This window comes from Echinops telfairi, unplaced genomic scaffold (assembly GCF_000313985.2).
Source record: "Echinops telfairi isolate 266 unplaced genomic scaffold, ASM31398v2 ScPeMD7_8;HRSCAF=38, whole genome shotgun sequence".
NCBI lineage: Eukaryota > Metazoa > Chordata > Mammalia > Afrosoricida > Tenrecidae > Echinops > Echinops telfairi.
In genome coordinates, this window is record NW_022103905.1 from 2,901,968 (window position 1) to 2,914,334 (window position 12,367).

Genomic DNA, 12,367 nt, shown 5'->3' on the forward strand with positions numbered 1-12,367 from the left:
TCTGCACTCCCCCTCATTCACATTATGTGATTTTCTTGTTCTGGGCCTAGAGCCCTAATTTTCAAAAATATCACAAAGCAGTGTAATCTTTAAAATGTTCAATTTTGAGATGTTAGCATAAGTGAGCCCAAGCAAGGATTTTAAAGGCATCCCTTTAGTATAAGACAACTAACTGTCCTGGGCTGTTAGTCAATATTATGGAAAACAAAAGACAGGGAACTGTTATAGACTAAGTGGCATACACAGATTCTAGATTTAAAAAAATTTAAGTGCTATAAAACACATTTTAAGGACAATTTCAAAAATTTTAAATATGGACTACATTTGGTAACAGAATTACTGTTAATTGTCTAGGGTGATAGTGGTATTGTAAAAGTAGAATAATTTATTTTTATGAGCTGCTTACTAAATATTAAGAAGTGGAGTGACATGGTGTCTGCAAGTTATTTTCAAATGGTTCAGAAAAAATAAAATGTGAGAGAGTGGTATACAAAGTGACAAGACTATTTATACTTGATGACCCATTCTGCTGGGTATAAAGTGAGTCATCTCAGAAGCAGGAACTAGAGATTCTCACAACTGTCTAGAAAGAAGAGTCATAAATAAAATGATTTTTTTAAAAAGAAGAGCCATGAGCAAAGTGCCGTGGCAGGGGCAGCAGTGGCATCATCAAAACCAGAGACAGCGTGATGGGCAGGAGACTGACTCACAGATTAGGGTGTCCTTTGGGCATTTTTTTAGTGCTAAACGAGATCTCTAACACTTGCCACAGCAGGGCAAAGGCCAAGAGGTTACTAAGTCAAAGGCCACAGATCCAGCAGAGCTAGTCCTCTGATACTACCTTACTGGAGCTCGTTAGGTGCCATGGAGTCAGTTCTGACCTACAGGGACCCTGTGCACAATAGAACGAAACACTGCCTGGTCCCGCACCAGCCTCACAATGCTTCCTATGCTTAAGCCCACTGTTGGCAGCCACTGTGTCAGTCTATCTCTTCTTCTTTTTTGCTGCCCCTCCATTTTATCAAAGAAGATGTCCTTCTCCAGAGGCTGGTTTCTCCGGACAACGTGTCCAAAGTATGTAAAACGAAGTCTTGTCATCCTTGCCTCTAAGGAGCACTCTGGCTGTACTTCTTCTAAGACATCTGTTCGTCCTTGTCGAAGTTGATGATACTTTCAATATTCTTCTCCAGCACCACAATTCAAATACATCAATTCTTCTTTGATCTTCTGTAATCAGTGTCCAACTTCCACACGCATATGAGGCAATGGAAAATACCATGGCTTGGGTCAGGTGCACCTTAGTCCTCAAAGTAACATCCTTGTTTTGTAATACTCTAAAGAGGTCCGTGCAGCAGATTTATCTAATGCAACTTGTCTTTTGTTCTCATGACTGCTTCTTCCAGGAGCACTGATTGTGGATCCAAGCAAGACAAAATCCTTAGCAACTTTGAGCTTTTCTCCATTTATCACGATGTTACCTATTAGTCCAGATGTGAGGTTTTGGTCTTCTTAACATTGAGTTGTAATCCCTACTGAAGATTGCAGTCCTTGATCTTCATCAGCAAATGCTTCAAGTTCTTTGCACTTTCAGCAAATAAGGTTGTATCATCTGCATCCCGAAGGTTGTTAATAAGCCTTCCTCTAATCCTAATGCCACATTCTTCCTCGTATATGCCAGCTTCTCTGATTATTTGCTCAGCATTCAGATTGAATAAGTATGGTGAGAGGATACGACCCTGACACATACCTTTCCTGATTGTAAACTATGCGGTATTTTCTTTAGTTCCCACAACTGCCTCTGATTCATTGCAAGTTCTGCATGAGCACAGTGAACTGTTCTGGAATGCCCATGCTTCTCAAGGTTATCTATAGTTTGTTATGATCCACACAGTCCGTTGCCTTGCACAGTCAATAATACGCAAGTAAGCATCTTTCTGGTAGTCTCTGCTTTCAACCAAGATCCAGCTGACATAAGCAATGATAGCTCTTGGTCCGCATCCTCTTCTGAATCTGACTTGAACTTCTGGGGCAACTCCCTGTCAATGTACTACTACAACTGTTGTTAGATGATCTTTAGCAAAATTTTACTTGAATGTGATATCAAAGATATTACTCTATAATTTAGCAAAATTTTACTTGAATGTGATATCAAGGATATTATTCTATAATTTGAGGATTCTGTTGGATTACTTTTCTTTGGAATAGGTACAAAAATGGATCTCTTCCAGTCAGTCGGCCAAGTAGCTGTCTTCCAAATTCCATGATATAGATGAGTGTTTCCAGTGCTTCATCAACTTATTGAAACATTTCAATTGGTAGTCCATCAATTCAATTCCTAGAACCTTGTTTTTGGCTAATGCTTTCAGTGCAGCTTGAACTTTTTCCTTCAGCACCATTGGTTCTGGCTCATATGCTGCCTCCTGAAATGGTGGAATGCTGACTAGTGCTTTTTGGTACATGACTATAACTTGCTAGCTTCCCTAATAAACCCCATAGTGTGAGTGTTGCATTGACTTTGAGTTCGGCGTGCCCATTGCAATAGATAAACAAACTGAGCAGGGAAGGACGCTCTGGGAGGGCTGGCTGGTATCAGAATAGGGTAAAGAGGATGGAGGGTGGAGATCTGACCTATGGCTGGTGATTCTCCTCCTTCTCCCTTGTGAAGTCAAAGGAATTCAGACAATGCTTCCACCCCATTTTTGTAAGGACCCCCATTTGCTGGTGGGGCATGATTCAAAAGGGGAAGAAACCAGAATGCGGAATATATATGAAGTATGAATCTAGGAAAATTGAAATCACACACACACAAAGAAATCCTTGAAGATCAAACAAAGATGCTATGTCCCTTACATGCATTTATTAGTAAGCTATCCAGTCTCCATGGTGGGCCACAAAAACCTCATATTTACATAGTCCTACCACATCACTTGGTGGGAATGACAAAAGGCTATGGTTTGGATAGTAATTCACTGCCCTGCACCTCTACTTTAATTCTGAAGGGGAAAATATCATTTGTACAGCTTGCTTCATTTTTATTTGTAGCTCTTGGGAAATATAAAATTACTTAAGAAATTTTTTAAAGTTTAAATTACTAAAACTTGTTTCTCATTGTTTTTTAAGGACTAAGAAAAAGTTTTCCTATTTTAGGGAAAATTCCACAAACTGGAAAAGAGAATAAAATTAAAACTTTACTTATTCAATACAACCATAGCTGATATTTTTAAAATTCTGATCTTTGTTCCTCATGTACTCCTAAAGAACATAGTATTGTGTATAAATTATGTGCATATAAAATTTTGTAAGATTTTCCCTCCACAAAAGTGAGTAGAATAAACTTGAGTATATAACATATTATTGTTTTACCATTGTTGATCAGATCATTGGTGGACTGATTTTTAAATGTGATTTCTTTTGTCATCCACAGCATAATGAAGAAACATCCAGTGAAAACGAGACACTTAAAGAAAACAGTGACGTAGTAAGAAAGCACAACAAAGAATTATCCAAAAGGTATTAATAACATACTTCATTGCTGTTCCATTCAAGTAAAAACAGCCTTTAATAATTGACTGCATGTCTGGCATCGTGTCAAGAACTTTTGACACTGAAAGTAACAAGGCGTTGGTGTTCTTTTTAAGGAGCTGTTCACTATTGGAGAAAGTAGGCATATAAACACAATGCAGCATGATGAAGAATTAAAAAAAAGAATTGTTTCTCTACAAAACAATCTGAATTACTGAAAAATGTTGTGCTGTTCAGAAAGCTCCCTAAAAACATGAAAGGACTTATGGGGGAAATAGGGTTGATAAGAAGTCTACGCTAAGTCTTTACATGGTTGGTTGGTTTGTGTAAACTGAACACTGAAAACAACAGTAAAAACTGTGATAATACTAATACATTTTTTTTAAGATGTGTTAAATTGCTAATAGCAGGAGTAGAAGAACTAGCTAGTTGTAACTGGCTATCAGAAAAGCCTGAGGTTTCAGAATTAAGAGTCTGCATAGCAGTGACAATGAGGCACATAAGTAATTCCAAGGTGGGACAGTGGCCAAACTGAAACTGAAGGCCGAGGCTGAGCATGCATGACTGAGCATCAAATAGAGATTCTACTTGTATTCCGCCACAGTACCTTGTCACATTCAGGCATGATAATGGACTTTAGTTGTTAATTCTTGATCCTCCGAGTAGTATGCTAGGAAAAATCATATATGAACCATCATCATGTTCATGTGGTGCTGACATCATTTACAAATTGTATGTGAACAAATACATGCTGCAAAAATGTACATTGTAATAGGATAGGCTATTTGTATACAATACAGAAAGAACATAGAGGAAAAGTCTGAATGTTTTCCTGACAGAACTTGTCACTTTTAATATCCAAACTTTATAAAACACCTTGTGGATCAATGAATTACTTATGGTTCTTCTAGCCATAGTCTTTTTCCCTCACACCAAGCAACTGGATAGAATTATGCTAATATGAAGTGCTTGTGGCCCACTGAGGGAATCGGATAGCATGCTGGTCATGTAAATAACGTGAATGACACCCTCATTGGACTAGACAAATAAGGCATATAGAACACTAGCATAGGAGTTGGTCAGTTTTGCCCTTTGAGGCTTAAATGATCCATCCCAGAGGTAGAAGAAAGGTCTTCACCATCATCAAGAAAGAAAAGCCAGTGGAGAGCCTCCTTTGGACCCTCTGCTGAACCTACTCAATCTAGGAGACACTTGTAACACTGAAGACAGCTAGAAGCAGAGGCAGCAGAACCAAGAGGAGAAGACTGAGCAGTGGGCTTCCCTGCCCATGGAACAAGAACACTTAGTGTCTTTGGGCAGGAAGCTTGCTGGTAGTGCCTCTGAGCACCTATTACCCTGTTTCCCCGAAAGTAAGACATCCCCCGAAAATAAGACCTACTTATAGTTTTGCCTCTTGATGAAATATAAGGCATCCCCCGAAAATAAGACCTCCTCCAAAATAAGGCCCTCCGAAGCTACCATAACTCTGGACTGTAGCTGCGGACACCACCGGGCAGCTCACTGTTGGCCACAGCGTAGCGTGAGGTCTCTTTTAATAAAACAATAAGCAATAAATGTGTACCATATTCTTCTTCATGGAAAAATAAGACATCCCTGAAAATAAGACCTAGCGCATCTTTGGGAGCAAAAATTAATATAAGACACTGTCTTATTTTGGGGGAAACAGGGTAGCAGAGTTAAAAGAGCTTTGTAACACTTGTCCAAGCAAGAAAAGGGCCAAGCCAAGGGGAGAGAAGTGTGCCTGTAGACATGACTGAAGGGAGCCTCTTGTGACTGAAGCACTGTATTTTGAGCAGTCCAAACCAAACCCATTTCCATAGTCCATTCAGACTCATGTTGACCCTGTAAGAGTAGAACTACTCAGAGTTTGTGACACTGTTCATTGTTAAGCGAGGAGACTGCCTCCTGTTTATCCTGCAGAGTGGCTGGTGGGTTTCAATTGCTAACCTTGTGATTAGCAGCTCAATGCTCAACCCACTGTGCCATCAGGGCTCCTTTGGAACCTGTTACTTCCCAACAAACCCTGAATTGTGGGTGTGGTTTGTGAGTTCCTGAATGACCATTGCAACAAATTGTCAAGCCCAGCAGAGTAGTAGAGAGGGATGGTTGGGGTCAGAATTAGTAAAAATGTGGAGGATGGAGGCCTGTTTGAGCTCCACCTTAAAGGAATCAACCTTGGGTAGCTGATTCTGATGCTCTCGGTCCTCATCTTCCCCACGTTTGAAGTTACAGAGGAGGCAGATGCCACCATCATGCCATGTTTTACACATATTTCCCAATGTAACCTTTCTTGTCCAATACTTACTTAGGAAGATTTATATTTCTGTCCTCCAAACTCAATATGCTATTTAACAAAGTGACATGTGAGGAAAAGGTGGAGTTTGCTTCCAGCTGTAGTTGATAAAACATCAAGATCCCATGCACAAGTTTTGGAAAACATTTTTAATGCCAATAAGGGAAATATTGATATTGCTGGTACTAATGGAGGCAGCATTAGTGCGCATAACTTCTAACAACTATATTAACTGGTGATTGGAAAGACATGCCTTAAGCATTTTATATAATAAAATGAGTGTCACTTACCTTCCCAACACAATCGCTGAAGTCAAAATGGGTGCATAAGCAGAGTGGTGAAGAGAGCTGATGGTGCCCAGCTATTAGAAGACATAGCTTCTGGGGTCTTAAAAGCTTGAAGGTAAACAACCAGCCATCTAGCAGGGAAGCAACAAAGCCCACAGGGAAGAAGCACACCAGTGATCACGAGGTGTCGCCAGGATCAGATATCAGGCATCAGAAGACCCAAAACAAACAATCATATTGGTGTGAATGAGGGGGGTTGGAGTGGAGACCCAAAGCCCATCTTTAGACAGTTGGACATCCTCTAACAGAAGGGTCACAAGGAAGGGTCACAAGCCAGCCAGGGTACAGCATAGCACCGATGAAACACACAACATTCCTCTAGTTCTTTAATGCTTGCACCACCACCCCCACTACCATGACCCCAGTTCTACCTTACAAACCCGGCTAGACCTATCTGTACACTGGTACAGATAGGAGCTCTGGACACAAAGAATCTAGAATGGATAAACACCTCAGGAACAATAATGGGAGTAGGGATGCCTTGAGTATAGAGGGAAGATGGGGGGAGGAGGGGGAGAAAGGGGGAACCAATCACAGTGATCAACACAACATAACACCCCCCTCCCTGGGGGACAAACAACAGAAACTTGGGTGAAGGGAAACAGCGGACAGTGTAAGACATGAAAATAATAATAGTTTATAATTTATCAAGGGCTCATGAAGATGGGGGAGGGAGGGAAAAAAGAAGACCAATACAAAGGGCTCAAGTAGAAAGAAAATGTTTTGAAAATGATGATGGCAACATATGTACAAATGTGCTTGATACAGTGGATGGATGGGTTGCAATATGAGCTGTAAGAGCCCCCAATAAAATGATTTATTAAAAAATAAGATAAAAAATGAGTGTTACATATATATGTGATTTGCTGTGTTTACATTGTGTTTTAGGAAATTGGTTTGGACTTGAGGTTAGTGTATAACACCCTTTTTTCCCTTTGTAATATGGGATATAGACTCCTTGTGAGCATTTTTTGTGTGGAACATGTGCTTTTTCAGAGATGGATTACTGATTTTGAGAGATACTTAGTTCTCTTTATACCTGTATAAAGACAAGGCTTTCTATTCCCATACAGGGCTACAGTCTTGGTAACCCACCCAGGCAATTCTACCCAGTTCTGTAGGATTGCCCGAGTTGGGTTTTGAAAATTCAGAGACATCTACCAAGTGGACACCTGGGGAGCTGGGGATGGATATTATAGGTAAAGCAGAAAACATGTGCAAGGAAAAGTACATTAAATTAAAAGCACATCTTATTAAACATAGAATCATAAGAAGTTGAATGCAATCATTTAGAAGATGTTCTTAAAGTGAGACGAGACTAGAAATAGTAAGATTACTTAGTAGAGTTAATGGTAGCCTGAACTAAGATTTGAGCAAATAAATTAGGTTTGACAGTTTGGTGTAGTGGATTATGCATTGGGTTGCTAACTCCCAGGTCAACAGTTCAAAACCACCAGCTGCTTTGAGGGAGGAAGGAAAAGAAAGCAAGACTTTCCACTCCTGTAAAGAGTAACACTCTCAGAAACCCACCAAAGGAGTTTTAACCCTGCCCTATAGTGTCAGTATGAGTCAGAATTGAGTTGATGACTGTGAGGGCTTTTTTTTTTTTGGTAGGAGGTGTAAGAAGCCCTAGTGGAGTATTGGGTTATGCTTTGTACTGCTAACCATGGGGTCAGAAGTTCAAACCCACCTACTGCTCCACAGGAGAAAGCTGTTTGCTCCTGTAAATATTTAACTTCTCTGTCCTATAGGGTCAAACACAACAACATGAGTTGGAATCTGCTCAAGGCAATGAATTATTGGTTTAATTGACGACAGTAAGTGGTTGATGTGCAGTTTAGGGAGAAAGAGAAAGAGATGCCTAGGATAACTCCCAATATTCATCTACTCTAGAAGATCAAGTAGATAGTGGTGCTATTATTGACTGAGGTAGGGAAACTGAAAGGGGTGTGAATTTGTAAGAGAACATAGTGAATTCTATTTTGAGCATGTTGAATTTGAAGTTATAATTTTAAGAATAAATAATGCCATGTATTAAGTCCACCCATAACCTCTCTTAAAAGTCACTACCTCCTCCTTGGATCCTTCAATCAGTAGGAAAAGTAGTTGACACCTGCCGTGCCTTCCCTGGGGATAACTTCTCCAATCAACAGGCCAGCACACTATAGCTTGGGTGAACATGAGTTGAGCTAATTCTCTTGAAATTTATATGAAGAAATGTGGAAAGAGTTTTTAATTAGTGATAGGATTAGCTTTAGAGACAGTCAAAGTCACATGCAAGCTACATCGGGAACAACACTGAGGAAATGAAGCTGCTGGACAGAGGAGAAGGGAAAATGTGTGTAACAGAAAAGCAAAGGCCAGGTAGCCCCTGAAGAAAGTGAGAGAGCGCTGCTGTGCTTAATGCTCTCTTATGCTCTTCAGCCGTAGACTGAGGTAGCTTCCTCAGGTAACTTAAATCTGTCTTTACAACCCAAGTAGCCTAATGTAGAACACACCAAATGACTGGTTTTGTCCTTTAATTTGCCAGGGTAGATAGTTAAATGGAAGATGAAAAGGGGCACACATTTTCTTTTGGGGGGGCACAAATTTTCTTCTTTTTTAAAAATCATTTTATTAGGGGCTCATACAACTCATCACAATCCGTATGTACATCATTTGTGTCCAGCACATTAGTACATATATTGACTTCATCATTCTCACAACACCTGCCTTCCATTTAAGCCCTTGGTGTCGGCTCCTCATTTTTCCCCCTCCCTCCCCGCCCCCCCTTCCCCTGAACCCTTGATAATTTATAAATTATTATTATTTTATCATATCTTACGTCGACAAATTTTCTTAAGGGTTAAAGTCATCTATTGAAAAAAACAAGTCATAAAGGAAAATATTGATAAACATGACCACCAAAAATAACTTGTATTTTTAAATTTGTGTGTGGCAAAAACAAACAACCATAAGCCAAATCAAAAGAAAAATATAAACAGAAATATATGACAGAGGCTAATTTCTTCAATATACTAAAAGATGATAAGTATAATAATTCTAGGGGAAGTATATTTCAGCTAGAACCAACAACAAAAGAAGGCTCAAATAGAAAGTAAATGTTTAGAAAACTGATGACAACATATGTACAAATGTGCTCGATACAATTGATGTATGGATTGTTATAAGAGCTGTAAGAGCCCCCAATAAAATGATCTTATGGAACAAACAAACAGAACGGGGCAAAAGATGTGATGAACGGTGTCTACCTAGAACGCTTTTCTTTATGGAACCATCAGAGAGTGCTGTGTGAACATAGATAATAAAGTAAAATTTGGCCCTACCCACCGATAATTTATCTTGTTGGCATACTACTGGTGATAGTGCTTAGTGATATTGAATACTTGCGTGTTCAGTGACGAATTAGTTATTGGCCACTTGCCAAAAAACACATGCTTATGAGGCAAACAGTTCACATCCAGTATTTCATTTGATTTGCACAACTTTTTGAAATAGATAATATTATTCTCCTTATTTTACAACAGAGGAAACAGGTTCAGAGAGCTAAATACTCAAGTAGTAGAGTTAACTTTGAACCCGTCTATGTACTAGCATATTCATATAAATATATTTTCTCTTCTTTTTTTCACAAGTAGTAAAAAAATCATAAACCCTTTTCTGCACTTTGCCTTATTTTAATAATTCACCTAAACAGCATTCTATATCACTGCATACACAGCTTTCGAAATTTTGTACTATAGTGTTCTATTGTTTTGATTTCTTAAAACTTATTTAATAAGTATAATTTAAATGCATTTCTATTTTGCTATTAAACTTGAGAGTAATCTTGTAATCATAATTTCGCATGTGTGTATCTTGTAGGGTAATTCCTTAAAGGGGAATCAGTAGGTCAAATAGTATGTATGTTTATATTTTTTATAGTTTTGGCACAAAGCCCCCAACTTCTTGTCTTGCTGATTCCTTCTATTGTTTTTCTGTGTCATGTGTTTCTGCTCTAATCTTTATTGCAAGAATAAGTAAAAAATAATTCTATAAAATCATAGAAACCTTTATTTTTAAAATATCAATATGTGAATATTGTTTCTCGATATCTTCTCCATCTACGTCTCTACACTTCTAAAGATGATATTTCCATCTCTCTAACCCTTCCCACAAAGATTTTGGTACATCCTTCTTGTGTTCCTTTTTAAGGCTCTTTGTATGTAAAAAGAAGTCTGAAGGGGCAAGAGCAGGGCTGTAGGGTGAGTGGGATAGGGTTTCACAACAATTCCTATAGGACAGACCTTGCTACCTTTGAACCTTATCATGTGGGGGAGAAAGTTTCTTGAGCACAAATTGCCTAACTTTTTTTTCCACCAATGTAGTTTTCAGTTTTCTTCAAACTTCTTCATAATAGGCTCCCGTGAGCACCCTATGTCCATGGACATAGGACAATTTGTCAAAATGTATAAAAAGATAGCACCATAGCATTCTGAAAGAGCCCTGGTGGCAAAGTGATTATGCTTTGGATGCTAACTGCAAGGTCAGCAGTTTGAAATTACCACCTAGCTCTGAGGGAGAAAGATGAGGTTTCCTACTCCTGTAAAAGAATACAGTCCTGGGAACCCACAGGGGCAGTTCTACCCTTGTCCTAGCCACTGTGTCTGAGTGGGAATTGACAGTGCGATACTGAGTGAACCTCTGCTCTAACTGTACTGCTTCAGCTGATGGACCCTTGGTGGCACTGTTGGATAAGTTTTGAACTGATAACCACAGGCAGGCTGTTCAAAACCACCAGCCACTCTGTGGGAGAAAGATGAGACTATTTGCTCCTGTAAAGATGTACAGCTTGGAAACCCTATGTAAGATCACTGCATCAGAATTGACTCTGTGGCAGTTGATTTGTCTGTCTGTTTTGGTTGGCCCAGCAGACCATTTTGGAAGCCTGTTTGAACTTTTTTTTTTAAGGTACCTTAACAAGACCGAGATAAGTGTGTTTCTGACAGAGCTTGTCTGCAGTCATGTACTGATTACAGAGCCATTTTGAAACACGTTGTATTTTTTAGACTAAACCTGTACATGTATGAACTGGAACCTAATAACAATACTTTATGACTTACCCTTGTAGAATCACAGGTTTCTTATTATAGTATTTCCAGATATTGATGTTTTTTATTGTGATTACAAGTTGGATCACTTTTTCCATTTTGGTTGTTACTAGTTATAGCTGGCGTACATGAAAACTGTTTACTTGAGGAATATTTGTTTTCTATGTACCCACTTGGAATTCTTTAGAATTCTAAGAATATTTCAATTGGTTCTTGTTTTCTCAGGGTGAATAAATGTACCATGTTTAAATAATGGAATCCTTCCTGCTTCCCTTTCACTAAGTGCCTCTTCCTCCACCTCCACCCCCACCCCCACCTTCATCTCTTATCTCTTGGCCAGAATTCTTAGAGTCAGGATAAATTATTATTATTATTAGTATCTGTGTTTTAGTCCCTGACATTTAAGGAATATTAATTTGCTTTATTTAAAGGATTCCATTCTAATTGCGCTATAGTTTCTCCTGAGTTTAAAAGAATTCTAATTGTTAAAACATTGAAAATAAAGCCTTTACTATCATTCAGTGTAATTTTATACTTTTCAGAAAAATAATAAGTTTCAGCAGGATTCCCAACTTTTCATTATTAAAATTTTTAATTTGTATGCATTTGAATTATAATATATTATCAGTTATTGGTTATATGTCATCGAGATATAGTCAACATTATTATTTGTTACAGTCAGAAAACAGAATATTCAATAGTTCTTGCTCCACATCCTTCTTTTTCAAGATTTCTGATAAAATACAAAATGACAATATAACTTTCTTTTTTTCCATTCAATGTATCCAAACTTTTCTGTCATATTTATCTGAGCATCAGATGACTCCAGGAATAGAGCCAGATTCATTCTTCATGGATGAAGAATGAGACTATTTATGAGACTATATGGGACTATTTAAGAAGATAGTGGCAAGTGGTCAAGAATAAAACGAATGACATAAAATAAAATTTAAAAAAAAAAAAGAAAAGAAAATAGTCCTGTCTGGATAGGACAGGCTGGATGAACAATCTGGAGGAGAAAACAACGGGGCTGACAGTTCCGGGGGGACATGGGAGAGGGGGAGGAGGGGAGAAGGGAAGAGGGGATAACAAAC

The 12,367-nt window shown here is 38.6% G+C and overlaps 1 protein-coding gene across 1 annotated transcript in view; it reads left to right on the forward strand.

Moving 5' to 3' along the window:
- The window catches only part of TERB2 (telomere repeat binding bouquet formation protein 2), a 29,460-nt gene that overhangs the window by 6,137 nt on the left and 10,956 nt on the right, over nucleotides 1-12,367 (forward strand). Inside the window, exon 5 of the mRNA XM_004709402.1 lies at nucleotides 3,425-3,510. Coding sequence (XP_004709459.1) covers nucleotides 3,425-3,510 — 86 coding nt within the window. The remainder of the gene's footprint in view (nucleotides 1-3,424; nucleotides 3,511-12,367) is intronic.